At 45.7% G+C, this 27,218-nt stretch overlaps 1 protein-coding gene across 6 annotated transcripts in view; it reads left to right on the top strand.

Annotated features, from left to right (window-relative positions):
- Positions 1–27,218, top strand: part of KCNMA1 (potassium calcium-activated channel subfamily M alpha 1) — a 1,447,720-nt gene that overhangs the window by 1,304,452 nt on the left and 116,050 nt on the right. For all 6 annotated transcript variants that reach the window (XM_085608566.1, XM_085608564.1, XM_085608561.1 and 3 more), the window contains one exon: positions 1,466–1,596. In XM_085608566.1, the coding sequence (XP_085464692.1) occupies positions 1,466–1,596 (131 nt within the window). The remainder of the gene's footprint in view (positions 1–1,465; positions 1,597–27,218) is intronic.

Raw genomic sequence — 27,218 nt, 5'->3', positions numbered from 1 at the left:
TACTGCAAATAATCTCTATGACACCCTCCCATTTCTTATATGCGAGGTCCTCTTTTGATCTGTATGGATGTTGCATGAAACAAACACAACAGGAAAAATGGTATTCAAAATATTCTGTTTAAGAATTAGTAAAGGTCAGCAGGGCAAAATCTCTCTGCAGAACAGAGATGGCTCTATCAAGGGGGCCACATTAAAGACTGTGGCCCTGGGCCAGAGCCCACGTTGTCCATGCCTTAAAACGTCCCTGCCTAAAAGGGATGATTTAGGGAATTCTCACATACTGAAAATCCCCATGGAAGTTAATAAAGTTCAGCTCTGCTTTCTGTGTGGCACCCTATAGTCTCAGTCAAGAGTAACTTCCAAGATAGCAGCCTGGTCGCAACGTTCTAGGCTTCTGTGACTGTGCTATGGGATTTCCTATTGCCTCTTCGTAAAGGCAAACATTTTACTATAACTTTAGTCCTGAATCTCAATCAGCGGGTAAATGTTATAATTGGTGGACCTTTCTATACCTTCACCAATACAATTCCAAATTTTCAGACAAGCTAGTTCTCAAAGAGGGCCAAGATGGAGATGGTCAGGACGTCAATTTATTTACTCTGAAATCATACAACAGCTTACAATGGTTCAGTTCACTAGTAACTAACACTTTTCAGTTCAATTACAAATGATGAGCAGCCCTCAGGACAGGTACTGACGAAGAGCTGATTGATTCCTAAGTTTTCCTTGACATATCTCTGCCATGTTGAAATTGTTGAAAGGCCAGGATTAAGGAAATTATGCAGTCTTAGAAAATGAGAGCTAGCTGGTAACCTTCCATGTATCTATATTTCCAACTTCACGTCCAGACTGCAAACTGCTATCACTCACAAGGTGCGTTGGCTGGTTGAGCCTCCCCAGACCATCAGGGTCAGGCTACTCTCATCACATTTTATTATTGTTGTACTCATTAGACTCTTTTTTTTAAGTCCAGAAGTGACATGGAGTCCAACAAAGAACTTTCTTCTCTGCCTCGGTGAACATTTTAGTATTATCTAATCACTGTATTAACCACAACATGGGTACTACGCCAAGTCAGGTGTTCATTATTACCATTTAGTATGCTAATGTTGCCCATTCTGATCCATTGAATGTAAATTTACCTGATGAATATTCATTGTGAAAATTCTGCATGCCTCAATTGCTTCTACTCTCTGAGGTCCACGTTGTCGGCAAGGCCGGCGCTCATATCCTTAAATGTTTTGTGTGTTTTTAATGCAGGGGGACATGATTGCTTGAGCTGGATCAAAGCATCCTCTGTGTCATGATTGTATGAAGGACACAGAACAATGTTATGTTTGTTTTACAACTTGTTGCCCGGGAGATGGGCATCACTTTGGATTAAGACCGCACACTAGCGATGAACACTACATTTCTGTGCATCAGTTCAACTCAAGCTAACTTATATTTCTTTGTAAATCTCTAGTGAATGACTCGAATGTTCAGTTCTTGGACCAAGATGATGATGACGATCCCGACACCGAACTTTACCTCACGCAGCCATTCGCATGCGGGACAGCGTTTGCTGTGAGTGTGCTGGACTCCCTAATGAGCGCGGTAAGTCAATGTACATCTCCGTCAGTCCTTCTGTGTTGATTCTGAGTATACACTCACATGCAGACTATGTAGTACCTTAAGTGCTGGTATACTTTGCATTGAGTTGCATGTCTTCACTCACATGAAGACTGTATACTGAAGTCTATAAACAGCTCTGTTGGCGATTACAAGCAGATCTTTCTGAATCTGTTGCTTGTGGTGACTAATCCCAGAAAGTGTTTCAGCTTTTGTCTTCTAAGGTGGTAAACATAAATCTTTTTGGTCTGATAATACTATTTGTATTGTCATCTTCATTTGTGAATTGTGGGCATTTACTCATGTGAAGAATGAATATCCATTAGTGTGAACACAATTTCACTGTAGCAGTGTCCTGAACAAGTGTTCACTAGTGTGAATGGTGGATATTCACCAGTGAGGTGGATGGGTACCCTTAACTTAGAATGGTGGATTTTGACTAACGTAAATGGGCATCTACTATGGTACCGGATGGCTATTCGCTTGTGAAGAATGTGTATTCACTTTCACAAGTGTGGATCATTGAGATTCACTGATGACAAAGATGGGTAGTCACTAGTGTAGAAGGCAAACATTAGTGCACACGATGGAAGTGTACTTATGTATAAAGTATAGGTATTCACTAGTGTTGCAAGATAATTATTTATTAGGTGTAAGATTGATTTAACTTATATGAGTTAAGGATGCTATTGACTAGAAAGATATTTACTAGCTATAATGGTCGATATGCACCAGTGTGAAGTCTGGCTCTCCTTCACTTTACCAGATGGATTTTGATATAATTGGTGTTCACTGGTGCGCAGCAAAGCTCTTTAATAATCTTCAAGGCGGGTAGACATTGGTGGGAAGGATGGGTATTCAGTAATGTGATGAATAGGCAAATGCAAGTGCAAAGGGTGAGTATCAGTAGCTTGCAGGATATGGAAACACTGGATGGATGGATGGACGGACGGTTGGATTTAATTGTGAGGGAAGGCAGGAGTTACAATTTTTATTTTAATGTTACTGCTGTATGCCTGACTTAACTTGACAAACAGAATAATTTTCTGAAGAGGTTCAGCACGTCAATTACTAATATTAACAAAACAAGGGAAACCAGAATCCCTTGCTGCCCCCACAGAGTTTGCTCATTACACATGCAGCGTTTTTTTTTTTAATGCAGATTTATATCGCGCGAACTCGACCCGAAGGTATTGGAGCGCTTTACATGAGCACCGGTTACGTTACACAAGGACACATTTGCCCAGAATCACAGGATGTGGAGGCGGCTCGAGGCTCGAACCTTGGTTTCCATCACCAAAGTCTGCAATCCAGCTGTCAGACCACAAACAAACATGTTCTCTCACTGTTTGAGCTCACCTTTTTTGTAGAAACGTGCCAAACAGAAAAGCACACTTTTAAATGTTATGACTTTACTGAACTCTCCTAGATTTGAGCAGTTTTTTGTCTTCTAAAAACTGCATTAGGGAGAGAGAGGAGCAGTGCCTGGAATGCTTAGTTCGGTTACATTTGGGGTCACTAGTCCCAAAGGGACAAGCCAGAGTCAGACATTTGCCTCAAGCTCGGCTTGAGCTCTGCTTGGCTCGACCACCTGCCCCCATAAGTAAAAGTATTCACGTATGTGCAGGATAGGCATTCATTAGTGAGGAGTGTGAAGATAGTCTAGGAGGTATGTTGATAGGTTGTCATGGAGACAGGGGAATGAGGTGATGGAAAATTGCTAGGAGGTGGCACAGGAACATACATTGACACCATGTAGGTTAGCAGGATAATTTTTATCAGGAGCTTATCCTACGTCTAATTGCCTAGTAAGAGCTCTCACAGAAACTCTGTCCCACTGTGTTCCATACCATCATGTGGGAGGGGAGCGGTATTGGAAAGTCCCCACAGGGCTCAAAAAGCAGGGCCATATTACTAACTATTGTAAAGGCCCGAGTGTGCACCACTTTATTCCATTGGATTGCACAACCACCCGCGCAAACGTTTGTAAATATAGGCCCGGGTATGTAGCAATGTCAGAGAGACAACAACAGTACACAGTTGGTTATGTCTGTCAGCTGACTCAGGTGAGTATATTGCTTTTTAGAGAAACTATTACAAAAAGAAAACTAATCTGGTAGAAGAGACTGTATCTGATGGGAAAAGTTCTCTCAAACTCCCTGTACAATATGTAACCAGACACCCAATAGATTAAGGGGCAGATTTATGAGCCCCTTGCGCCACTTTTGCGTCACTTTTCCCATGTTAAAAGTGACGCAAAAGTGGCGCAAGGGGCTCATAAATCTGCCCCTAAGTACATTGATTTATATGTGGGTAGAAATTGCAAAGCACATTACACAGATCTGCAAGCATTTGCCTTGAATTTGAGTTCTCAGCAGCTTAAGTGTGTTTGCAAGAGAGTGCACTGGAGCAGAGGGAAACTTGCAAAGCCTAGAATAAAGCTGGAGCTAATTCTTGTGCTAGAGGAATGTGGATCAGCAACATAACTAGAATGTGAAGAAATAGAGTAAGATTTATGGAAATATATGTTTGAGGCATGTGTGGCTGAAGATACACATGATGTGCATACTCCTGTCACCTAGTGTTGGGTCCGGATGTGGGCAAGTTGTTTTTTCTTTGAAGAAGTCTATCGAGTCACGAGGTAGAGTGACTCCTCCCTTTGATGATTATGCGCATGGGCAATGATTTGATTTTTAGTTTGTTTTCTTTCTGCTGTCAGGTTCAGACATGGGTTTCTGTGCGCCGGTAGGACTCCGTTGCGGTGCTCTTTTCAGTTCACACCATCGGTATTGGCTTTGATCGCATTCCCTTGTTTGCCTTGCGTATGGATGTGCGAATATTTCGATTGAGCAGGTCCGTATTGATCGCTGCCCCTCCTGGGCCTTGCCCATCGGGGACTACACTCATCTCCATCGCACCTTTCGAAAGAATGTCTTGTTGGTGATGGAGCAAACAACCTTTCATTATTGTCCTCGATGCCATGCCAAATAACCTCAGACAGACTTACATCACGTCTGTAATTTGTGCCTCGTGCTGGCACACAGCAGGGTTGACTGTGACGCCTGATGCGCCTTCCGCTCCAAGAAACCTCTTCGCAACCATCATGCACGCTAGCACAAGATGTCATGGAGCAGCATGGAAGAAACACCAGACCTTTTCAGTCCTGGCGATATCGAGGGGAAGAAACACTCACAGCCATCTTCTGCAGATGAATAGGTCTTCTCCATTGAGGGAAGCTCCTGTTCTGATGTGAAGATTGACCTGGAGATAAAAGACCTCCCACCTACTTAAAAGCCTGTGAGTATGGCACATCCCTCTCTCCCCCTCGACACTACCCTGAGCAGTCATCTGCTAAAAAGCAGGCAGTCCCAGTGGAACATCAGACATAGGCTTTCAGACCGCCACTGCCTTCTGCGTATGGTTGGCATCAAACATCTACCTTGTATACCCCACCAAGCTCAAGCTCGGTGCTGAAAAAGCCTTCTAAGTTGAGTGCTTCAACTCTGACCACCCCGGTACAACCTTGACCCTCTGCATTGAGCCTACCCTCGGTTTCAAGTAGGCCTGCACCTTTGAGACCCTCCGGCTCAGCATAGAGTGGACATCGGCACCAAAACAAAAGACTCTTTCAGATCCAAATACTTTGAAGTCGACATCCAAGCCTGACTCTGGCACAACAGTCGAGCTCATCCTTCATAAACTACAGGAACAGCAAAAACAGACAAAACATCTAGTCATAGACCCTCATACGCGCCACATCCTTGCCTGCCCTTTGGCCTCTGCTGGTCCACCATTCAAGGGCCAGCTATTGGACAGGAAGCCTTGGACACTCCAGTTCCTGTGAAAATACACAAGGAGGCAGACAAGGCCACCAGCCTCTTACCTCTTGCACCACCACCTATTCCCCCACCTTTGCCTTCACCCTCCCCACCTCATATTCTAAGGGATCCACTTGACATTACACCACAGGGATTTCCAATTCTGGCACTGTGCAGTCGGAAGGCACCAAAAGCAAGTCAGGCAGAAACCGCTCCCACCGTTGAAGTCTCTGAATGCAGCAACATTGAGAAGTATTCTGGAGTGCAGCGTGGCACTGGACGGTCCTCTGGGCGAGATCTGTGGTGAACAGACAGAGGCCCGTTTCGCTACCGATCTCACCAACTTTTTAAAGCCACCCCCTGCAGCCCCATTCACTGCTCCTCTGCAATCACGAAATCTGCGACCTGGCCCAGAGTGGCAGGCTACGCCCCTCACCTAGGGGAAAGCTCCTCGTGGCCCGGCTCACCAGAAAATGGCACCCTCCCACGCCGTGGCCCCACATATCCCACCCCCCCCCCATTCGGGGTGCACCCTGTGGCACTCTTCCCTCTGCAACTCTACTGTAAGCCACTCCACTCTATTCTACGCCATTGTACTCTATGCCCCTCCACTCTACTCAGCCCCACTTTACTCTATACCTCTCTACCCCATTCTTCTCTACGTCACTCCACTCAACGTCACTCCTCTATACGCCACTCCAATATACACCACTCTACTCCACTCTGCATCACTCCACTCTTTGCCCCTCCTCTCTATGCCACTCTACTCCACACCACACTACTGTGTGCTGTGTCACTCTGCTCCATACCACGCCACTACACTCTTTGCACTCTACTCTATGCCACTCCACTCTACTCTACGCTATTCTGCTCTATGCCTCTCCATTCCATACAATGCCACTCTACGCTACTCCAAGCCAAGCCACTCCATTCTACTCCACTCTGTTGTACACCACTCTATGCCACTCCATGCGACTCTACTCTATGCCACTGTATGCTACAACACTCCACTCTAGACAACTCTATGCCACTCTACTCAATGCCGCTCTATGCCACTCCACTCTACTCCATGCCACTCTACTCCACACTACTTTACTCCACTTCACTCTACTCTATGCCACTCTACGCCACTGTACACCACCCCACTCTATACCAATCTACTCTAAGCCAATCTATTTTACACCACTTAATGTCACTCCCCTTCAGTTTACACCACTCTACTCCACTCTACGCGACTCTACTATACACCACTCTACGCTACTCCACTCCACTGTATGACACTCTATGCTACACCCTCCACTCTACCCCAGTCTACTCTTTGTCACTCTACTCTACGCCATTCTACTCTACACACCTCTTTCTATGCCAATCCACTCTGTCACTCATCTCTACTCTACACCACTCTACCGTATGCCACTCCACTCTACGTCACTCTACTCTGTACCAATCCATGCCACTCTGTGCTACTCTACTCTATTCCACCCTACGCTACTCCTCCACGCCACCCCAATTTACTCTAAACAACTCAACGCCACTATGCAAATCTGTGCCACTCTATGCCACACCACACCACTCAACTGACTCTACTCTGTGCCACTCTACTCTACACCACTCCACGCCACTCTATGCCACTCCATTCAACTTTATACTACTCTACTCTACGCCTTTCCATTTCACACAATGCCACTCTATCCTATTCCATGCCACTCCACTCCACTCTACTTTACACCACTTTACGCCAATCAACACCCCTCTACTCTGTGCCACTCTACTATACAACACTCCACACCACTCTACACTAATCCACTCGACTCTGCACTGCCCCACTCTACTCTATTCCGCTCTACGCCGCACCACTCTACTCCATGACACTGTACTTCATGCCACTCTGCTCCACTCAAATCCATGCCACTCTCCTCTGTGCCAGTCTATGCACTCCACTCTATACCAATCTACTCTATACCACTCTACTCTTTACCACTTAATGCCACTCCACGCCAGTCTATACCACTCTACACCACTCTTCTCTACACCACTCCACTCCACATCACTCCACTCAATGCCACTCCACTGCACTCTATGCATCACCCATTAACTCTACACCCCCTACTCTTTGTCACTCTACTCTATGCCAGTCTTCTCTGTGCCATTCTTCTCTATCGCACTACAATCTATGCCATTCCACTCTACGCCACTGTAGTCCAGGCCACTGCACTCAACGCCACTCCATTTCACTCTATGCCACTCAACACCACTCTTTGACACTCTACTCTACAACGCTCTTCTCTATGTCACTCTACTCTAAGCCACTCTACTCTACTTTGCTCTATGCCATTCTATGCTATGCCACTACTGTACGCCACTCCACCCTATGACACTTCACTCTCTGCCACTCCATTCTACCCCACTCTGCACTACGCCACTCCACTCTACGCTGCTCTAAGCCACTCGACTCCACTCTACGCTACTCTACCCCACTCCACTGCCTGCACTCTACGGCACTCCACTCTACGCCCCAATGCTCCTCTCTCCCCTATGCCACTCTACTCTACACCACACCACTAACTTTTAGCCATGCTGAACTGAAGAATGTTGTTGTACATCATGGCTAAAAGACATTGGCAACTCCTATAGCTGTCACAAAGGCGAGACCTATTGGCTTTGCCAATGTTTGTTTCATTTATTTTTGTGACGGTTCTTGTTTTAGTTTTTGCAAATATATATATATTTTTTTTCAATTTCAAAAAAGTCTTTATTTCGATTGTTCATCTTAAAAGACAGATATAAAAGAATAAAAAGGCACATCCAAATTTACAAAGAGAGAGGTAAAATAACTTTTAAAAACAGTACTAAATATATCAATCGAAAACACTTTACATGTGTACATACGGCTGCTTAACTCATTACAATTCATCCCTAAAAATGACCTTAACTAATGATCATAACCCACCAACTTTTTCACGAATAGCCCAGGACCAGCTCAGAAACTTGGCAACCCCTGTTATTATAAATGGCATTGCCCCCGCTTTTCAGTAGTCTTTTGGCGGTCATTGCCGAGTTTGTGCCCAGATTTCTGCATAGGGGTTTAAGCCACACGCTTCTAGGTAAACGGTAAGCAGGGCAAACGTATAGTAGGTGGTCAATGGTTTCAACGGATTCAGGGCAAAATGGACACCTATCACCCTTACCGGTTGACCAGTTGCGAGTGAACTTCCTTAACGGGAGGGTTTCTACTCGAAACTGCTGGAACAACCTACGGTCTCTGGGTTTGGTGATAAGGTCCCAGTAACCTTCCATCTGGGGGTTGTCTTTAAAATCCAGAAAAGCTCTTGACAATGAAGAGCCTCCTGTGCTAGCATGCCTCCTGTAATTAATTAAATCCCATTAGGCTGCTCTGAATAAAACTTTTGATGGAAAAACAGCCGACTCTGGAGACACCCATAAATCCCTCATCCCCATCTCCGTAAGTAAGGCTTTGATTCTTGATAGCCATGAGATCTTAGTTGAGCGATCCAGACCCCTTATTTCAGCTAAAGCTTTGGCAAAAGGGATTAATTCTGGTACTGTCCAGCGCCTTCTCCAGAAGGCCAGCATTCTAAACTGGGCGATATCCTCGTTTGTATTACAACCTAAATCAAGAAGGAGGGGGTGCGGGGGGTCGAACTGGGGAGGCCCACTATAGATCTTAGGAACTTGTTTTGGGCCTTTGTTAGGTCTATTAGATTACTGCAACCCCAGATCTCGGCGCCGTAGAGTATAGCCGGGATGATTTTCAGGGTGTATAATTTAACAACTGGGTCTATTGGCTTGGTCTGAGAGAGCCTGTGTTCCTTTATCAAAGCCCCTGCTAGCTGGGAATGTTTCAATGCAAGTAGCTTCACATGGGGTAACCAGCTCAGCCTTGCACCTAGGGTGATACTCAGGTACGAAAATACGTTGGCCTGTTCCAAGAGCTTCCCGCTCATGAAAACTCTTGCAGAAACAGGCCTTGCCCCGTGGAGTACCATAAATTTAGTTTTTCCCACATTGACAACCAGCTCATGATCGCCACAGAACTCCTCAAAACGGGACAGTGTCAACTGAAGGCCCTGCCTTGTTTTTGAGAGAATCAGGGTGTCATCGGCGAACATGAGCAAAGGTATCCTTTGGCCTGCCAACATGGGCGCGTCTGTTGGAAAATTATCAAAATACTGCACCACCCCATTGATGAAGAGAGATAAGAGGGTTGGGGCCAGAACACACCCCTGGCGAACACCCTTCCCAACGCTGAACTTCTCAGTGACCTCACCTGGTTTCCCCCACCGAACCTGGGCATAGTTGGATTTGTGGAGTTTAACCACAAATTCCACCAATTCCTTGGGTAACCCTGGTCCCAACAGGACGTCCCACAATTTGGCTCTAGGAACAAGGTCAAACGCAGATTTCAGATCTACGAATGCTGCGAATATCAGGCCCTTACCTAAAAGGATCTCCTTCCAGTAGAGCATAACAAATCTGAAAACTTGGTTTAGTGTCCCCATATGAGCCCGGAAGCCTACTTGCAAGGAAGATAAGATGTTCTCTTTAGTCATCCAGCTTTGGATCCTGCCCAGAAGGACCCGAGCAGTAATTTTTTGGAGTGCGTCGATAAGGCTAATGGGCCTATAGTTGGCCGGAGCGGAACGATCCCCCTTCTTGAAGATCGGGATGATTTCCGCCCCGGACCAAGAAGTTGGAAATGGTGTGCCCCGTGCCAGTGAATTGATCAGTGTCGTGATGTAGGGAACCCACAAGTCACTATTCTGTTTAAAAAGATCTGTGGGGATACAATCAGGCCCTGGAGCCTTACCACTTGGAATGTTACTTAGGACCACCTCAACCTCCTTGGCACTAACCGTCAGTGGAGAGTCGACACTTATAACCGGAACAGTCATTTCACACTCCGTACCCTGGTGATATTGGGCTTCGAAAAAAGGCAACCCAATGAAGGGGGTCCACATTGTTGATAGGGGTAATCAGCCTTTGCCCATTCCCCCATTTGATTAAGTCCCAGAACCGAGTCATATTCCTCCCTTTGCAAGCGGACAACAGATCCTTCCATCGTTCCTCGTCCCAGTCCCTTTTTGCATCTCTTTGGGTGGATTTGTAATGTACCCTAGACTGTTGGATAGTAGAATGGTTCCTGGATTTGATAGCTTTCACAAGGACTTTGTGGGAAGACCTACAGCTGTCGTTATACCATGAAATGGGTTCTGACTTACATTTCGCTCTTATCGGCTTAGAATTTATAAAGAACCCTTTCAGACTACAAAAAAGCTCTTTGTGGATTATAGGCAATTTGACTTTGAGAATCTCCTGTGAACCACAATCATTTATTTCCTCTAGAGAGCCTGAGACTAGTGCCCGGATTTCTAGCATGTTCTTATCATCAAGTGCCACCTTGTCCCAGCGGACCCTTCTCAAGTCGTTAACCCAATATTACGTGATTAGGGCAACTGACCGAATCTGTAGTTACTATAGGGCCAAAACTCAGCCCATTTAGTGTGAGCACCAGGGGGTTATGGTCGCTTTCGGGGCGGGGATATACTTTCATGTCTGAGACATGGTGCCAAAATTCTACTTTAACTAGGATGTAGTCTATCCTACTTTTATGGCGCCCGTTGTCGAAGGTTGCCTCCCCTATTGTGTCAGACTTCGTCCTGCCATTGGCAGCCCTGACACCCCATTACAGACACAGCCCTTTAACCTGGAGAGCTGCCTTAGTCCATTTTTTAATGGGTTGGAGATCCAATTGTGGCACACCCCAGAGAACATCCACCTCCTCACTAAGCCTGCTATCGTCAAAGTCCAGCGGCTCAAAGCATGTGTTGAAATCGCCGGATATAATCAAGTTGGTATTATGGACGCCCTCGACTAAAAGGGACTCAAGGGCTGCTATAACCGGAGAACACCTGCCCCCCTGTTGCCCTCTGGCGTAAACGTTATACAGGAGTAGATCGAGTCCTCCTGAGGATCTTACTCTTATGGCTAAGATGTCGGGATTGTCGAGAGGTATCTCATCCACAGTTATCCCCTCCTTTTGCCTGACCCAACATGATAGACCTCCTACCGGCCTCCCCCTTAAGCCCTTATATGCCGGTTTCGAGAAATTTAAGTAACCGACATGGAATACGTTATCCACAGACCAGGTTTCTTGAAATGCCCAGATGTCTACACCGTTGATAAAGGATGCCCAATCAGCTGACCCAACTTTGGTTTCCAGGCCCGCTATATTCCACGAGGAAATGAGCATGGATATATCCTGTGAGGAAGGCAGGGGCTCAGTGGCAGCTACTAGGACCGTAGGGCAGTAGTCCAGTATCGATGCGGCTGTGTTGGCAATGGTGGTAACAGAGGTCTGGACCAAAGGATCTGCTGGGATAGGGTGGCTGATGTTAGATAAGACCCCTCCAATCCCAAATACGTCTGTCAATGCTCTCCCCTTGGTTCCCACCCACTGTCAATCTATTTCTTCAAGTGGTGAAAGAACATCGAAGCGATTATTAAGCTGGATAGAAAAATCGTGCCTAAGATGGTTACGTCTTGCTATGTGGGCATCCCAGTGGCCCTGGGACGGGTGCTGTTGATAAAAGAAACAAAGGGGGAGTATGGCAATAGAGGCCCCATTTACAGGTTTAAAACTAGCTGCCTCTAAAATATGTCGAACAAGGACTGGGGACCTAAAGCTTAGGACTACACAATCTCCTTTTAAAAATTTGGCAGATTGCCCAACACATTCTATCAGTCTGGCCATTTTAAATTCCTCAAATAGGCCATCCCCAAGATTTGTTATTTTATTCAAGTAATGTAGGGCCTTATTTTTGAGGGAAGACCAATGTTCTTGAATGCCCTGGGGCAGAGTGGGAACGTTCGCCAAGATGACCGTGTAAGGGGATGCTTCAGGGGGCAGATGAAGGAAGGGATGCCTCACTTGGCAACCAAGGTTGATGTTATTGTTCGACCTCAGGGGGCTCTTAAACGCTGATGACCTTTGGTTGGAGGTTGTCTCGACATTGCTGGGCCCACTTAGCTGGACGGTTCTTATGCTTCCAACAGAGTCAGCCCCAGCCTTGTGTATTTTTGCTTGAACCATGTTGCCGCGCTGGTCCTTATGAATGTCCCCCACCAGAGCTAGAGTGCTACTGGTAGAGACAACCTTGGGGGAGAGAGCCTGGTCCTCATGCGATAGGCTTGCCAAAACGTCCTCAATCCTTGCTAGCCTGGTGTCGACAGAGTCCAATCTTTTGGTGAGCGGCTCAAAAAAGACAGCTAGTTGCTCCTTTAGGACAGAAGAAAAGTTGCTTCTACTCAAAAAGTGGTTAAAGTCGGTAGATACTTTGGAGGAGTTATCAATGGGTGGAGGGGGTACTGCGCTTGAGCTACCAAACACGAATACCCCTTTCGTAGCGGTAGATGGCATAAGGGGTTTTTGTTTTGTAGGGCTGCGCCCCTTCCTTGCTTTTTTCTGTGGCATTTTGTTAATTTTCCCTACCACTTTCATCCCTCTGGTGGTAACGCAGGCAGGGGTGCACGAAGTACTTGGAGGGGGGAGCGGGTGGTGCTCAGGACTAAATGTGACTGGGCTAGGTGTCCTGGGCCGCAGGCAATCATTGGAAGCAGCCAGTTCAGAAGTTGACCGGGAGACATTTAAGAGTGTGCAAGGCTGTGACCCCCCCCCCTAAAACCCTGGGGTCTAAAGAAAGTCTTCATTCGGTGGCCTCTATCTCATGGATTAAAACAGATTCCGCTCTTTTTAGGAAAGTGTCCTGAGTACCGACCACCCTCCCGGCCATTTTCCATTTGTTCATTGTGAGACTGCTTTAACAGAAGCACAGCCCTACGGAAAGGATGAGGACTGATATCAAAACTGAATTGGAATTACACAGACCTGCTCCGAGTGCCGAGGGCGATAAATTGCACGGGAAAATAGGATGGCCCAGCCCGGCCTCAGACGGCCTCAGACGGCCGCGCCCTTGTCCCGGGCTTCTCCCGGCGCGTCCCGCGCGTGACCTCACGGGGCGAGGGACCAGGAGTACCTTTAAGCGCCTCCTGGCGTGTGTGCCGCTGACGTCGTGCCACAGGGGATCCTGGATGGTGTGGTCCTCGGGTCCGGCGGAGCCAAGCCTGGCCGGTCCGTCGAAGTTGAGCGGGGGGGCGGAGCCAAGCCCGGCCGCAGGAACAGCAGAGCTACAGCGATCAGGTGGAGAGAGACTTGCAAGGCGAGTGCCCAGGGAACAAACCTATGCACTTTGTGCACTCTAGAGCAGGGCCCCTGCTGTACCTCTAAGCGTCCTGTTTGCTGCTTTTTACGAGAGGGTTGGAGTTTAACTTCACCGAGTCACCCAGACACTGCCTCGTGGTGGGCCTTTACTGGACTTTCCAGCTGCTCGCCTTAGGCGGACTACGTTGTGTCCCTTAGTTCGGCCTCACCACCAGCCCAGCATAACTTGATATTGCCAGGCCCACTGCAGTCGGGTCTCAATTTAGGGCCTTTCTGGACACGTCGCTCCAAGTTCCAGGGTCGCAGCCCCTGATATTGTCACCTCTCCATGGGCTTGTACAATGTGCTTCAGTACCGACCCCAGCGCTCACTTCTGTGTTATCGCGTGTCTCACAGGGGGGGGGGCCTTCAGGCCCGCCGTTCACACTCTCCCCAGCACCGGTACACCCGACAGCCGCAACTATCCTGACCAGGGGAGGGCCACAGCAGCGATCTCCCAGCAGTGGAAGCAGCCTCTAGCCCAGGCCCTAAGGCACACGCAGAGCAGCAGCAATTAAGGGCGTCGGCCGCTGTTAATGCACAGCATCTGGTGAAACTCGGTCCCCGGACCTCACGGGCAGTCCCAACAGCTTCTTACCGGACCTCGGATGTAGTCTCCAGCGTACACAGCACACGCAGGTAGGCACCCGGTCAGCCTCCGGATATTGCCGCAGCAGTCCCCGCACGTCCACGGGTGGGCCACGTGCCTCCCCCGGGCTCCCGCAGGGTTAAACAAAGGTTTGGTGGCCCTTCACAGTGGTTTTACTTTTTATTAATGTCAACTGCTAGTACCTGCTACATATCTTTGCATAAAAAACATTGCAGCCTTGCCAAGGTCAGACCTATTGGTCTGTCAGTGCTTCATATTGGAGCTGAGCATGCTAGAGAGTCATGCGTTCCATTGTCCAAGCTTCAAGTTTTCAAGTTTGAAACAGATCAGATTTATTCTTTCTCGTGGAATTTTTTTCCTCCGGCTGCATAATGTCGACAGATTATTTTTCATAAAGCGCTTCACACTGCCATCTTTACGCGTTTTAAATAAATACGAAGTGCTACAATTGCTCGTTTTAACTTCTTTCATTTTACTGCATCTGATAGATGGAGAGCAAAGTTGACCTTTGAACGACTTGAGTTCACGACCTGCAGGTCGCATCACGTCAGTGATAAACATGTAACTCAGTAATCCAATTTGCAGCCACGTTGATGGCTTTGCGAGAGTACGCCATAGCTTAAGGCAACACCACTTTTTAGAAGACTCGGCGCGGTTCCTCCCATCTTGTACACAGGCCGTAATTTGTGGAATTGCGTGTTTTTATCCTCGGTTTCAGGATCTGAGTGCGGAGTGTGCATATTATTTTCGCATAGTTTTGTTATTTCCTATCGTATGGGATTGCCTATTCTCGGAAGTGCCAGTCCCTTTGCAGTGGGAAGCATTACGTGTCGGCTTGGACATAAGGAGTGTTCTCTTAACATTCATTGAAGCTTGCCTCCAGATAGCTGTCTGCTCGGCTCCTTGGTTCACGAGGAACCTACACATATAACTTCAAGAGAAGAATGTGAGTGCTTCGTGGCTGGCTGGTGTGCTGAGAACAAGTATAGCAACCCCTTTTAGTTCAAATGCACATCACTGGAAAATACGATTTATACAGGTGAAAAGAAAAAACTCTATTGGGTTTGAATTACGGTAACCGGTAGACACAGTTTAAACACACAGGTATGACTTAAAAAAAATTAGATTAAAAACAAACAAACAACATTGACAAAGTAAAGTAATGGATCGCCAGCGCTGGCATTGAAGTCCACTTAGCTCACATGACGGTAGAGTCCATGTCTGAAGTGGGCTGACCCACTGGCCCATGCTGCATGCTTTGGTATAGAAAAATGTGACTGACACTTGAACAAACCAATGGATGAAGAGAGCTGACCCAAAAAAACCCTCTATTTATGTACTTTTAGATCTTTTTTTTTTATAACATGAGGCTTGTGAGAAGGCAAAGGCTGTGTAAAGGCAGACTTAAAAAAGAACTGGCCTTGGAATCTATTACAATGCATCTCATGTGGCTTATTTAAGTGTGCAAATATGGTTCTACGCTGTCTTATGATGAACTTTTCAAGTCCTGCTTTTGAACTCAGGAGTGACTGAGCGCAGTTAACACTGGGTACTAAACTGTTTTCTCCCCTCATCGAAATACCCTAGACCTAAGAGAGATGTAAAGATCCAGCACACTGGACTTGATACCAAAAAAGGCCAGAATTAGCTGGGTGAAAAGACTACTCAAAACCATCTTAACAACCAGCCTCCGTTGATACAGTGTGGCAGAGCGCAAGGATTCCGTTGCAAGGGAGGAGAATGAGTCATAACCGTGGTGCACCTTAAAAAATATTACATAAAATGAGGTGGAACATGCAAATTGATATATTGGAAATAAATACAAATGTATTAAAAACCAAAGTGAAGTCCAGAGTGCAGATCAAGGCATGACTTGGTGGTGGCAAGACTGGTGTGAGTTGGGAGTGAAGAACACAAGGAATGGAATTAATGACAATTAAAATGTTTAGACCAGGATAAAGAATCAATATTTATCTATAAAAGAAAGAGCTCAGCGATAAAAGTGGTAAGAAGTCCTGCTAAAGTGACCCACAATAAACAGCTTCACCCTTTAAAGATAGAAGAACAAAGTGCCTCAGTGGTTGTATTGATGAAGCCTGATTTACATCAGATGGCTGGACCTTGCGGTGACAAATGGAAGAATACAAGTCTGAAGACCAATATGGGCACATTGGCAATGGTGGCAAGTTTCCTATTCCAGCAGGGTCCTGGGAAAAGTTAACATCTGTCCAGGTTTCTCAGTTCAAGCACCTTGTAAAGTTAGTACCAACAGAAATAAAGGCAATGGTGTCTCGAGCAGAGCAAGATGGAGTCAGCGTGAGTCCAACCCACTCAGCCGCTCCCGCCGGACAGATCAGTTGTCGGCTATGCGGTCTGTTCTACGATGCAGGAGGCAGAGTCTGTGTAACTGGCTCTGGACCGGTTCCTCTCGGTTCACTGAGACCGGACTAAACACTGGTGCCGAGCGCGAGGCACTTATTCTCGCCAGAGCACTCAGGAAGTTAATTGACTGCTGGATGCTCAGATACATTGTTGCCGCTGTGTTTTCTTCGCCTCTCTTTGACTCGGAGGCATTGATGGGAAAACTAAAGCGCCAGAGCAGGCATCGGAGCAGGAATCGGATTATGACGACTAGGGGCGCCAAATCCTGCAAAGGCAACAAAGGGAAATCGGCCCACGTTGCACCTGGCGACGCCGGCCCGACGGACAATCTTCCCAAAGGTAAACAGGAGGTTAGTGCCCCCAAGAAGATAACGAGGAGACCTGGGGGGGGAGGATCATTAAAAGGAACATTAAAAGACAGTATAGGTCTACAGCCATCAGTAGCAGAGCTCTTTTCTGGAACCAAGGCGTCACCCTTAGCCTTAGACCCCACAATTGCTCCCTTACTCCCCCAGTGAGTAACCCAGTGAGTAATCCAGGAAATCTAGCGCCAGCAGGACAAGGCGAATCGTCTATTCAGCCGCAGATAGGCATCCTGGAGGTAAATTGTATTACAGCTCAAATTACGGAGATGGCGACCCCCAGGGGCCTAGACGTACGGACACTGACTAATGCCTTAGTCCGTACAGAAATTCTGGAAACGGAAGTCACCGTTGTTAAAGATCAAGGTTCCTCCAACGCAGCATGTCTGACAGATCTAATAGCGAAGTTGGAAGCAGGAAAACCGTCAACGAAGAAACAATCTCTGCCTACTTGGTATCCCAGAAGGAGTGGAGGGGGATGATCCAAGGCGCTACGTAGTGAAATTTCTACAAGAGTCATTTCCGGATCAAACAACTTGGAACTGGGACCGTGAAGTCCAGTGGGCACATCGTTTTTCATTTAATTTAAAACGACGCAATGGTGGCAGTTTTTCCAGTGGAAAACCAAGGGCATTCCTGGTGTACTCTGGGAACTTCCTTCTCAGGCAACTCGTTTACGACCAAGCCCGCCCAAATTCTCAAACGGAGTGAGGCTTTTTGCCAAACCTGACTTTTGCCATTCTACAGTGAAGCGGAGGTGGTGCTTGCGTCAGCTAATTCACCCCTTTCAACAGCTGGGAGCCCAAGTTTACCTAATGAACCCTGCCAGAATGAACATTATCTTTAATGGGACTTCCAGAATTTTTTTGTCTGAAATTAATGCTGGGGAATACTTGGGGGAAATCAAAGCTAAAAAGAGCTAAAGCTAAAATACCATGTATTCCCTTCAGTATATGTAAGATCTTTAAGGTCATTGGTCAGTCTTTTTCGGGCTCTATCACCTTCTTCACCTACCTTGGGTGTGGTAACTTTAAAAGCATTAGAAGATTAGACAGACTAGCCCGTGAATTCTGGTGTTATCCCCTCTTTATTGCGATTCTTTCTTCTTTTTTTCTTTCTCTTTTTCTCTCTCTCCATTTGACTTTTTGGCTTTTCAAATATCTTCTGTCAAAAAGTAAAAATGGTATAGCCGAAACACTGCGTTAATAGCGGGACTCAGCGGTGGGGACCCATTTCTGACTACCATCATCCAGGGTTCTCCTGAGTGCTCTAAGTTAGGGGAGGGGTGGGTGTGGGAGGGATGGGTGGGTGGTGAATTGTCACAAGATGGAGAAATTAAGGGCACTTGTTACTATTGCACTATTAATGGTTGAAGTAAAACTACACTTAATTCTAAATGCTCTGAATGAATTAAAAAATAGAAAAAAAGATACAATAATTCTACAAAATGGGTTAGTTGGGGTGAAAGAATTTTTGAGGTTGACTTGTAGATTAAAAGAAATTGAATATATTAGTGATCAGGTTGGGAACATAATCTGTATATCGTTCAAATTGGTCTGCTTGCCTAAAGTCCGTTAATGAATAACTTTAATACACTTAGAATTGTTTCAGTTAACATCTGTGGCTTGAATGATGCCCTCAAAAGACAAAAAGTGGCATTGGGTTTGCGCTTTCTGGGGGCTGACAAAGCCAGCCTCCAGGAGACGCACATCGAAGGATCACATAAACATTTACTGAGATAACTAGGATATAGAGTTATAAGGGGAACCACACAAGGTGCCAAAATAAAAGGTGTAGGGGTTTTGGTAGAAAACCGGCACCCATTAAAATCTACCCGTGTGAAATCTGATCCCCTAGGAAGATGGGTCATAGCTGAATGTTGTTTATCCTCTAATTCCTCCTTTACCTTATGCTCCATTTACGGAAGTAATACGGACGACCCTGGGATCTTTAATTGGATTTCAGTAGAACTTGCCCATTGGCCCCCCCAATCATTATCTGCGGGGACCTTAATATTATTCTACCCTGTAATTGGAAAGCTGGCGATTATTGGACATACACTGGCAGGAAGCCTCAAGTATATCAAGCAATTCTAAACCTAATGCAAACTCATGGACTTAGCGATGTGTGTGCTAATCTAAAATCTACTCGGCCAGGATATACCTACTTTTCTGCCCCGCATCATTCTCTAGCTAGGTTAGATTATTTTCTAGTCTCATCCTCTCTGCTACGAGATTGTTCCATAGATATTGCCCCGCGCTTCATGTCTGATCACAATCCGCTTATTTTAAATGTCATTGGTCTTGTAAAATACAGAGAAATCCCGACTTGGAGTTTTGAAAGAGCTTTATTACACAATGTTGGGTATCAAACACACATGCAGGCATGGATCCAAGGATTTCTCGATCTAAACATAGGGTCAGCCTCAATCACGACGGTGTGGGACACACTAAAGGCGGGCATCCGGGGGGGAGACCCTTAGGTTCTCTATAAGGAAAAAGAAAAAAGAAAAGAACCGGACTTTGGAACTTCAAGAAAGATTTTAAAAAGCAGAGGAACCCCTGCTCTCTGCTCTGGTGATGGAGCCCCTGGCGGCCCTGATACGCTCGAGCAGGCAGGTACAGGGTTGGGAATGGCCCAATACAGAAGCAGACAAAATCGCTCTCTACACGGACGATGTCCTGATTTACTTAGCGGATCCCGTGAACTCGGGCCCTCACTGCCTCTGGATCCTCCGGTCTTTTGAACAGGCCTCCGGCTTAATCCGGATAAATCGGTCTTGGTCCCCTTCACATGTCCAGAGAATGCTTCGACTGGCAGTCCACCATACCGCTCCGCCGCTAATCATTTAAGTATCTAGGGATATGGGTGTATTTACTCCCTGAACTCAACTGGGCTCTTAATGTCACTCCTCTGGTGAAGCGGGCTAGGGCGGACCTGTCGAAATGGCAATCACTGCCTCTAAATCCCATGGGAAGAGTCGCACTTTTCAAAATGATGATTCTTCCCAGATTCCTCTACATGCTTCAAAATACACCCCTCAATTTCCCGAGAGCATGGTTCCGGGAGCTTGACAGCCCGGCTTCTGAATTCCTATGGGGGAAGGGTAGGTCCCGACAGGCCCTAGGCATTTGCCGGATCCCTTCCCTTGATGGGGGCCTAGGGATGACCCATTTATACCTATATTACCTGGCCACACACATTTGCTGTCCCTACACAACTGGTTTAACGAAGGATGGTCTGATCCGGCATATAGGCTGGAACTCAGTGAGTTGGGCTTGTCCAATACCCAGTCGATGCTGTACGGGGCACCTGTCTCGTCCTGTCTGCCGGAAGTGATGCATTCTGTGTTCCTGGCCTGGCGGGCCGCGTTGTGTCACACCAAATGGACCCACACACTGACCCAGTGCACACCCTTGTGGCAGGGTACCTGGCTCAGGGAAGTCAACGGGCTTCAGGGCTTTCGGTCTTGGGACCTGATAGGCATTTCCTAACTGGGCGACGTTTGGGTGGGTGATCACATGTGCTCCTTTCAGGACCTTCAAGCTAGATATTCCCTATATCACTCGCAGTTTTATAGATATTTACAGCTGCGCCATGCCCTTCCAGCGCACCTCACAACCGGTACACGACTCCCAGACCATAGCCCTCCTGAGGCACAAATCATGCTGGGGGACCTGGGGAGGGGAGGATCTCCCGCATTTACCGGAAACTCATTAACAATACCCCAACATCACTCGATCGGCTGCGGACTCAATGGGAGGAGTGGGTGGGCACCTTGGAGGAGGAGGACTGGCGTGATGCCCTTATGGCCCCCAGGACTGTCACTGCCTCCGCCAAATTGCGCATGATACAGCTTTATTTCTTACATGCCGCCTACCTGACACCGGTGTGCATACATCGTGGGGGCTCCAGCCGACCCCCGCCTGCGGTAGATGCGGTCACGAGCCAGCCGACTTTCTCCATATGGTATGGACATGTCCGCACTTGGCGCGATTCTGGGGAGACATTCAGGAGGAACTCACTGAGGTATTGTGGTGGGAGATCCCGCACGACCCGAAACATGCGATCTTAGGCATCACAGACGGGCTGGATGGGTCCAGAAATTAAAAACTATTTTATACCACGGCAATGGTGGTGGCTAAGAGGGACATAGCGACTGCTTGGAAATTCCCTGATCCTCCCACCGTTGGGAAATGGCGGGCCGGAGTTGACTGGTGCGCCACGGAGGAGAAGACAATGCATGCAGCGCGTGGCAGCCCCAAGAAGTATCGTAGGGTCTGGGGGAAGTGGTTGAGGGGCATGGTTTAGTATCGCTGGGGATGCTCCAAAATTTGACTTTTTGAATTTGTATGTCCTTGGCCTTTGGGTTGTCCAGATCACTGCATATCTCTGTTATCATGGTGTCTTGATGATTTGCTGGTGCTTTTTGTGAAATCAATAAAATTTGTTTATCAAAAAAAAAGCAGAGGAAAAATTGACTCATGCAGTCCAAACAGGGCATAGACACTGCCCAATTGGAAGTGACAATCGCTAAGGCTGAAATCGGGTCAATCTTTGCTGAAAAAGTAGCAGCTAAATGGGCCTCGGCATGGGAGAGAAATTATGAGTGTAGCGAACTCATTGGGCACCAACTGGCACTAAGAACCAGACAACAGGTTTCAGCCAACGAAATACTCTTGATACAACTCCCAACTGGAGAAATTACTAATGACCTGATTAAAATTCAAAGGGCATTTTGTGAATTCTATCAGAATCTTTACTCTGAGGAGAATAACATCTCAATAGATCTGAGAGAGGGTGAGATTAATACATATCTAGAGAAAATCACTCTATCTCAACTTAGCATTGAAGACCATGACCAACTCGAGGAACCTCCCACCTGGGAGGATATTGCAAAAGCTCTAGCTAGCTTACCAGAAGGGAAAGCCGCCGGGGCTGATTGTATCCCGGTTGAGTTTTACAAGATCTTTGTTCCCAAAATAAAGGCAAATTTCACATTATTAGTAGCTTCGATATTCGATGGGGCCCTTCCACCTGCCTCTTGGTCCAATGCTAACATCGTAATCTTCCCCAAAAAGGAGAAATCACCACTAGAGAAGGGCTCATATAGGCCGATCACTCTCATTAACTGCGATTCTTTGCAGTTAGACTTTCTTCAAGAATTGAACCCTTGGTGTCAAAATGGCAACACGGGTTCATCCCCAAGAAAGGCACAACGGAACACATCCGGCGGACCATAACATTATTCGATGCTGCTCAGAACTCAGGAGACCCGATGTCGCTGATTTTACCAGATGCTGAAAAAGCATTCGACCGGGTCTCCTGGCAGTTCCTCTGGGGCGTCATGAGAAAGATGTGTTTTGGCCAAAAGTTTATCCAAGCCATACAAGTGCTCTACACCAATCCAACAGCGAGGGTATCAATAAATGGGAAGCTGACCGATCAGTTTAAAATTGCACAGGGTACCCGACAAGGATGTCCTTGCTCTCCACTACTCTTCGCTCTCTATATAGATCAAAAAAATAGAAATCAACCAAGAGATCAGAGCAGTGAGTAGATTTGACTGGGACACTAAAATCATGGCTTATGCCGATGATCAGGCTGTTACCACTCCGGATCCCGAGAACGCTATTTTGGCATTGGAACAAGAGGCCCAGGAGTTTGGGAGAACTTCGGGGTATGCTCTTAATAAAAATAAAACACAGATTATTCTTAACAATAAAATTAATTGGGTGGACAGTCGGGTCGTCCTGAAAGCCAAATACTTGGGGGTGACTGTGGTCGCCAACACGATCGTGGCAGAAAATCTAATCCCATTGGCAGAAGATACTAAAAGGCAACTCAATTGAATGAATAACCTACATATGACCATAGGGGGACGTTGTAATGTCATTAAGATGGCTTATTTTCCTAAGCTACGGGCTATTCCACTTGAGTTTAACAAGACTATGCTTTTGAGATTTGAACAACTATTCTCACAGTTTATCTGGGCATATTCTTAACTGAGACGTGCTTTCAAGCAACTCTCTCTTCCCAGGGAGGGCGGGGGGGGGTGTTGTGCACTCCCTAATATAAGACTATATTACTGGACTTCAGTCTTACAGTATAGCTTGGAATTATTACATGATAATTCTTATATCCCAGTCTCCAGGCTCCCGTCACCTTATCAGCTACTGCTTGGGGAGGAGGCCCGGGGTTGTTTATGGCGGCAAACTACCCTTGGCTATTACAAACGAGTCAGATTTAAGGCTCTAATGAGTGCATTCAAAGTATTTTCCAATATCCGCAGGACCTACGGGTTGGGCAGATTGAACTATTACAGCCCTATCAACACGAATGCTAATCCGCCAGACATATTTGGGAGATCGCACCTTCAGGCTTGGTATAAAGCGGGAATTGTAAAACTAGGAGATTTGATTACTACAGATGGAATTAAGTCATTCACTGACCTCAAAATTCAATTCAATCTACGGGACCAAGACGTTTTAAAGTATATCTCTATAACAGATTTCTTGGCCCGAAAGGCTGGTGGTCCTGCTGGGTTTGTACAGATAGACCTTATTGACAAACTGAAGGCTCCTGTGCTACCCAGGATCGGATTCATCTACTCCACCTTAAATATTCAAATGCCTGATGCTCTTCCCAAAATAGCTGGCAAATGGCATTCAAAGTTGGAAGTCCCTTATAACATCTTCAATAGTGCTTTAAGATTCGCCCAAAATGATCTGCTCTCGGCCAAACTACAGGCACAATTTTTTTTAACTGCTTTCTTTCTATACATTACATCTAGCAGAGTTGCCAAATGGGGAACTGGTAAAGGAACGTTGTGTCCTAGATGTTCGGAGTTCAGTGTAGATTCAATACACGTTTGCTACCTGTCCGAAACTCGCTCCACTTCTTGCCAAAATACAGAATTTTTTAGGGAGTGTACTCTCTACGGACATTGAACTAACCCCCACGGCCATTCTGCTAGGAATTCAAGATAAGGTTAACAGAGAAAGTGGTGGGGCATTTATTTTCATAGCCATGACAGTCCTGTGTATCTGCATAGCCTCAGCATGGATAGACTCAGAGCCCCCACTGTTTTCGCAATGGTTGGCTCGATTGGTTATGGCATGTCATCTTGAGAAGGCTATCTATGCCAAAAAAGGTAGACGGGGTTAAAGGAAGGGCTTAATTATATAGGACTGTTTAACGACATGGCTTAATCAGACATACCAGTAGGGTCTCGGACAGTCATGGCCCCCCCTACTCATTTCTTTGTCGTCTTACTTTTCCTTCACCTCGTTTCGTCAAACTACATTTCATTGTTTCACTTAGTGGAGGTTTCGATTACTATTATTATGATATTGGTTCGTCAAAGATCGGTTATTGCTTATCAAGTTTGGCAAGAATTTTTTTTTGTGTAAACAGAGGTAATTGGCTTTCTCCATCTAGTGCCTAATCTCCTGTTTTATGATCGGGAAGGGGGGGTTGGGGGGTAGGATTGGGGGAGGGGTTTGATGCTATCTTATCTTTGTATGTTCTGCAGGTATATTTTTCTACAAAAAAAAAAAGAAATAAAGGCAATGGTTGTGAAAGTGCCGCGACTGATAAAAAATGCCTGCACTCTTGTTTGTCGCTGATCCAGGTTACCTTCCAGGGGATATTTCTTGGTATTTGTTATAACAGTATTATGCATGCACGGGCAGCACTGAGCTCATGCAAACACCGTCAGTGATCAGGGAGGTTATATTATCTTTACATTATTTCATAACCAAGGTCTTCACCACTGAGCCCTTCTCTTTGCTCTAGGCACTAGTATCAAAAAATTACACGTGCCATTGAAGCAAATGCTTATAGTTCATTGTCACAGAAACACACTGAACTTGGGTCTCCTTTAAAAAATAAGGTTGTATTAGAGTGGCGTTCTAATTTTTAAATCTCCGTTTTTGGATTAGATTTTAAGTTTTCAGCTGAAAAGATGAAGATTGAAGTCACTTCTGTTACTAGAAACATCACATTTTCAAATGTCATGAAGGTAGGAAGTTCAGGTGTGCAATCCAGAGAATAGCCTGGACCACTGGAGTGTAGGTAAAGCAGAAAACAATTATTTAAAATATGTATCTACTATTTCAGGAAGCGTGGACACTTTTAAAACTAATTCAGCTCTTGACAGTTTTGAAAATGTTTTAGTGACTCAAAACACATGGCCCTCGATTCAGGTTTATGACGGTATCTATTTTGGGGATCACCTGTTCAAAGAGCTTAATTATGAAAGATAATTTCAATATCTGGAGCTTTTCGTCATATTTCAGCCCTACTAGCATCTCTTCTCCTGTAGAAGTGTCAGCTTTGATTTTGTACAATGTTTACACTGCATCATCAACAAATAAGTGAAGCAAGGGCAGGGTTTGCATCCATGTTTTACAAATCCCCACAGAGATAGCACCAAATAAACTCAGGGGCAGATTTACAAGAAAGTGATGCATCTGTGCAGATGCGTCACTTTCCCTGCGCCACAGAACTATTCTTGTAGTGGATAGGCCGCACTTTCTTACCGTATCACAATTATTTTTTTAGAAAAACTGAGGAGCACAACGCAGAGAAAAATGCTTAAAATGCGTTCCTGCTAACTAATAATTTTACAATCATCACTATTTTGCAGAAAAACAAAACTACAGCAGGGTAATTCAACCCTTATTAAAGGTCGGCATGTTTGAGCCCACAAACAAATATGCCAGAAAAAAGATCTGGTGCTTTTGTAAGGGCTAGAAACCCTTCATAAACTGTCCCTAAGAGCACACGTAGAGTGCGAGAGCATGAAAAACTGTGTGTGTGTTTGTGTTGTGTGAAACACAAGCAGTAGCTTTCATATATGTACATACCCAGAATTTCTGGGTCCGTTCGAAGACCTGTGAACCTTTACCTACCTATGCCCTCTCCATTAATGGGTTTCGATGGTTCTCAGAAGGTACAGGGACTCAAAAGTCTAATTATATTCAGCTGGTCTGATCCCCTGCCTGCACACTTCAGATGCTGCGGAACCCTCGTAATATATATATATTTGTAAAGCTACTGCTAGCGTATCACACATACACAAGCTGATCTTAGGGACAGCAGGGACATTATGGGTAACCAGTTTACAGAGTGTTTACTCAGAGTTTCTGTTTCTTAAGGAAGCTCCAGATAGTTATGGTAAAGCATTGGCAAGCAATTTGAAACTGCCTGAGCTGGCGCCTTTATGAATCCAAACATCCATACATCTGACCAGCCTTTGGATGTCGAACCATGGTGCTAGGGTGCCTGCGTTGCAGGCAGGAATGTTTTGTGCAAGAAGTGGCATCTTCCTGCTCAAAAACAATCCTTAGAGGTGTTTTCCTCTTTCGAAGTGTGCTGCAAAATACAGCAAACGTAGAAAGAGGAAACAACAAGGAGAAATAAAGACATTTCTCCTTGTTGCGCCTCTGTCGGGAAGGGGTACAATTTTGTCACATTCCCAAGTTTACCAGTCTCAGTAAATATGGGAGTGTGCCAAAAAGCATGGGTGGATGTGTGGGAAAACCCAATCTCCACCCACGTAACTCCTTTCTGGTGCAGAGTAATGCAAATATATTACCAACCACAGGGGCGGCCCAACAAAAGCTCCTTGACCAGGGGCAATCTATAATTAGTCCAAACAATAGTTCAAGAACTCATACAATAAACTTACACTTTATAAACAAATAACATATTGACAGTCATCACAGAAAAGAGAAAAGAAAGAAAAAGAAAGAGACTGAAGCAGACCTGACCCTTATATATAAATACAAATTACAAATGTATTACAATAAATCCTTTTTTTAAAAAAAGGAAGAGACAAGACAATGGAGCTCTAGACAATGCTTTGGCAAAATTAGAAAATGTTTTACAAACCAAAAACAGTGGCAGACAAAAATACGTAAAACATTTTCTAATTTTGCCAAAACATTGTATAGAGCTCCATTGTCTTCTCTCTTCCTTTTTTTAAAAAAAAGGAATTTATTGTAATAAATTTGTAATTTTTATATATATAATGGTCAGGTCTGCTTCAGTCTGTTTTTTTCCTTTCTTTTCTGTGATGACTGTCAATATGTTATTTGTTTATAAAGTGTAAGTTTATTGTATGAGTTCTTGAACTATTGTTTGGACTAATT

Source organism: Triturus cristatus, chromosome 1_2, assembly GCF_964204655.1.
Source record: "Triturus cristatus chromosome 1_2, aTriCri1.1, whole genome shotgun sequence".
Taxonomy (NCBI): domain Eukaryota; kingdom Metazoa; phylum Chordata; class Amphibia; order Caudata; family Salamandridae; genus Triturus; species Triturus cristatus.
Note: the sequence above shows the minus strand (reverse complement) of the source record. Positions and strands in the feature narration are given on the sequence as shown.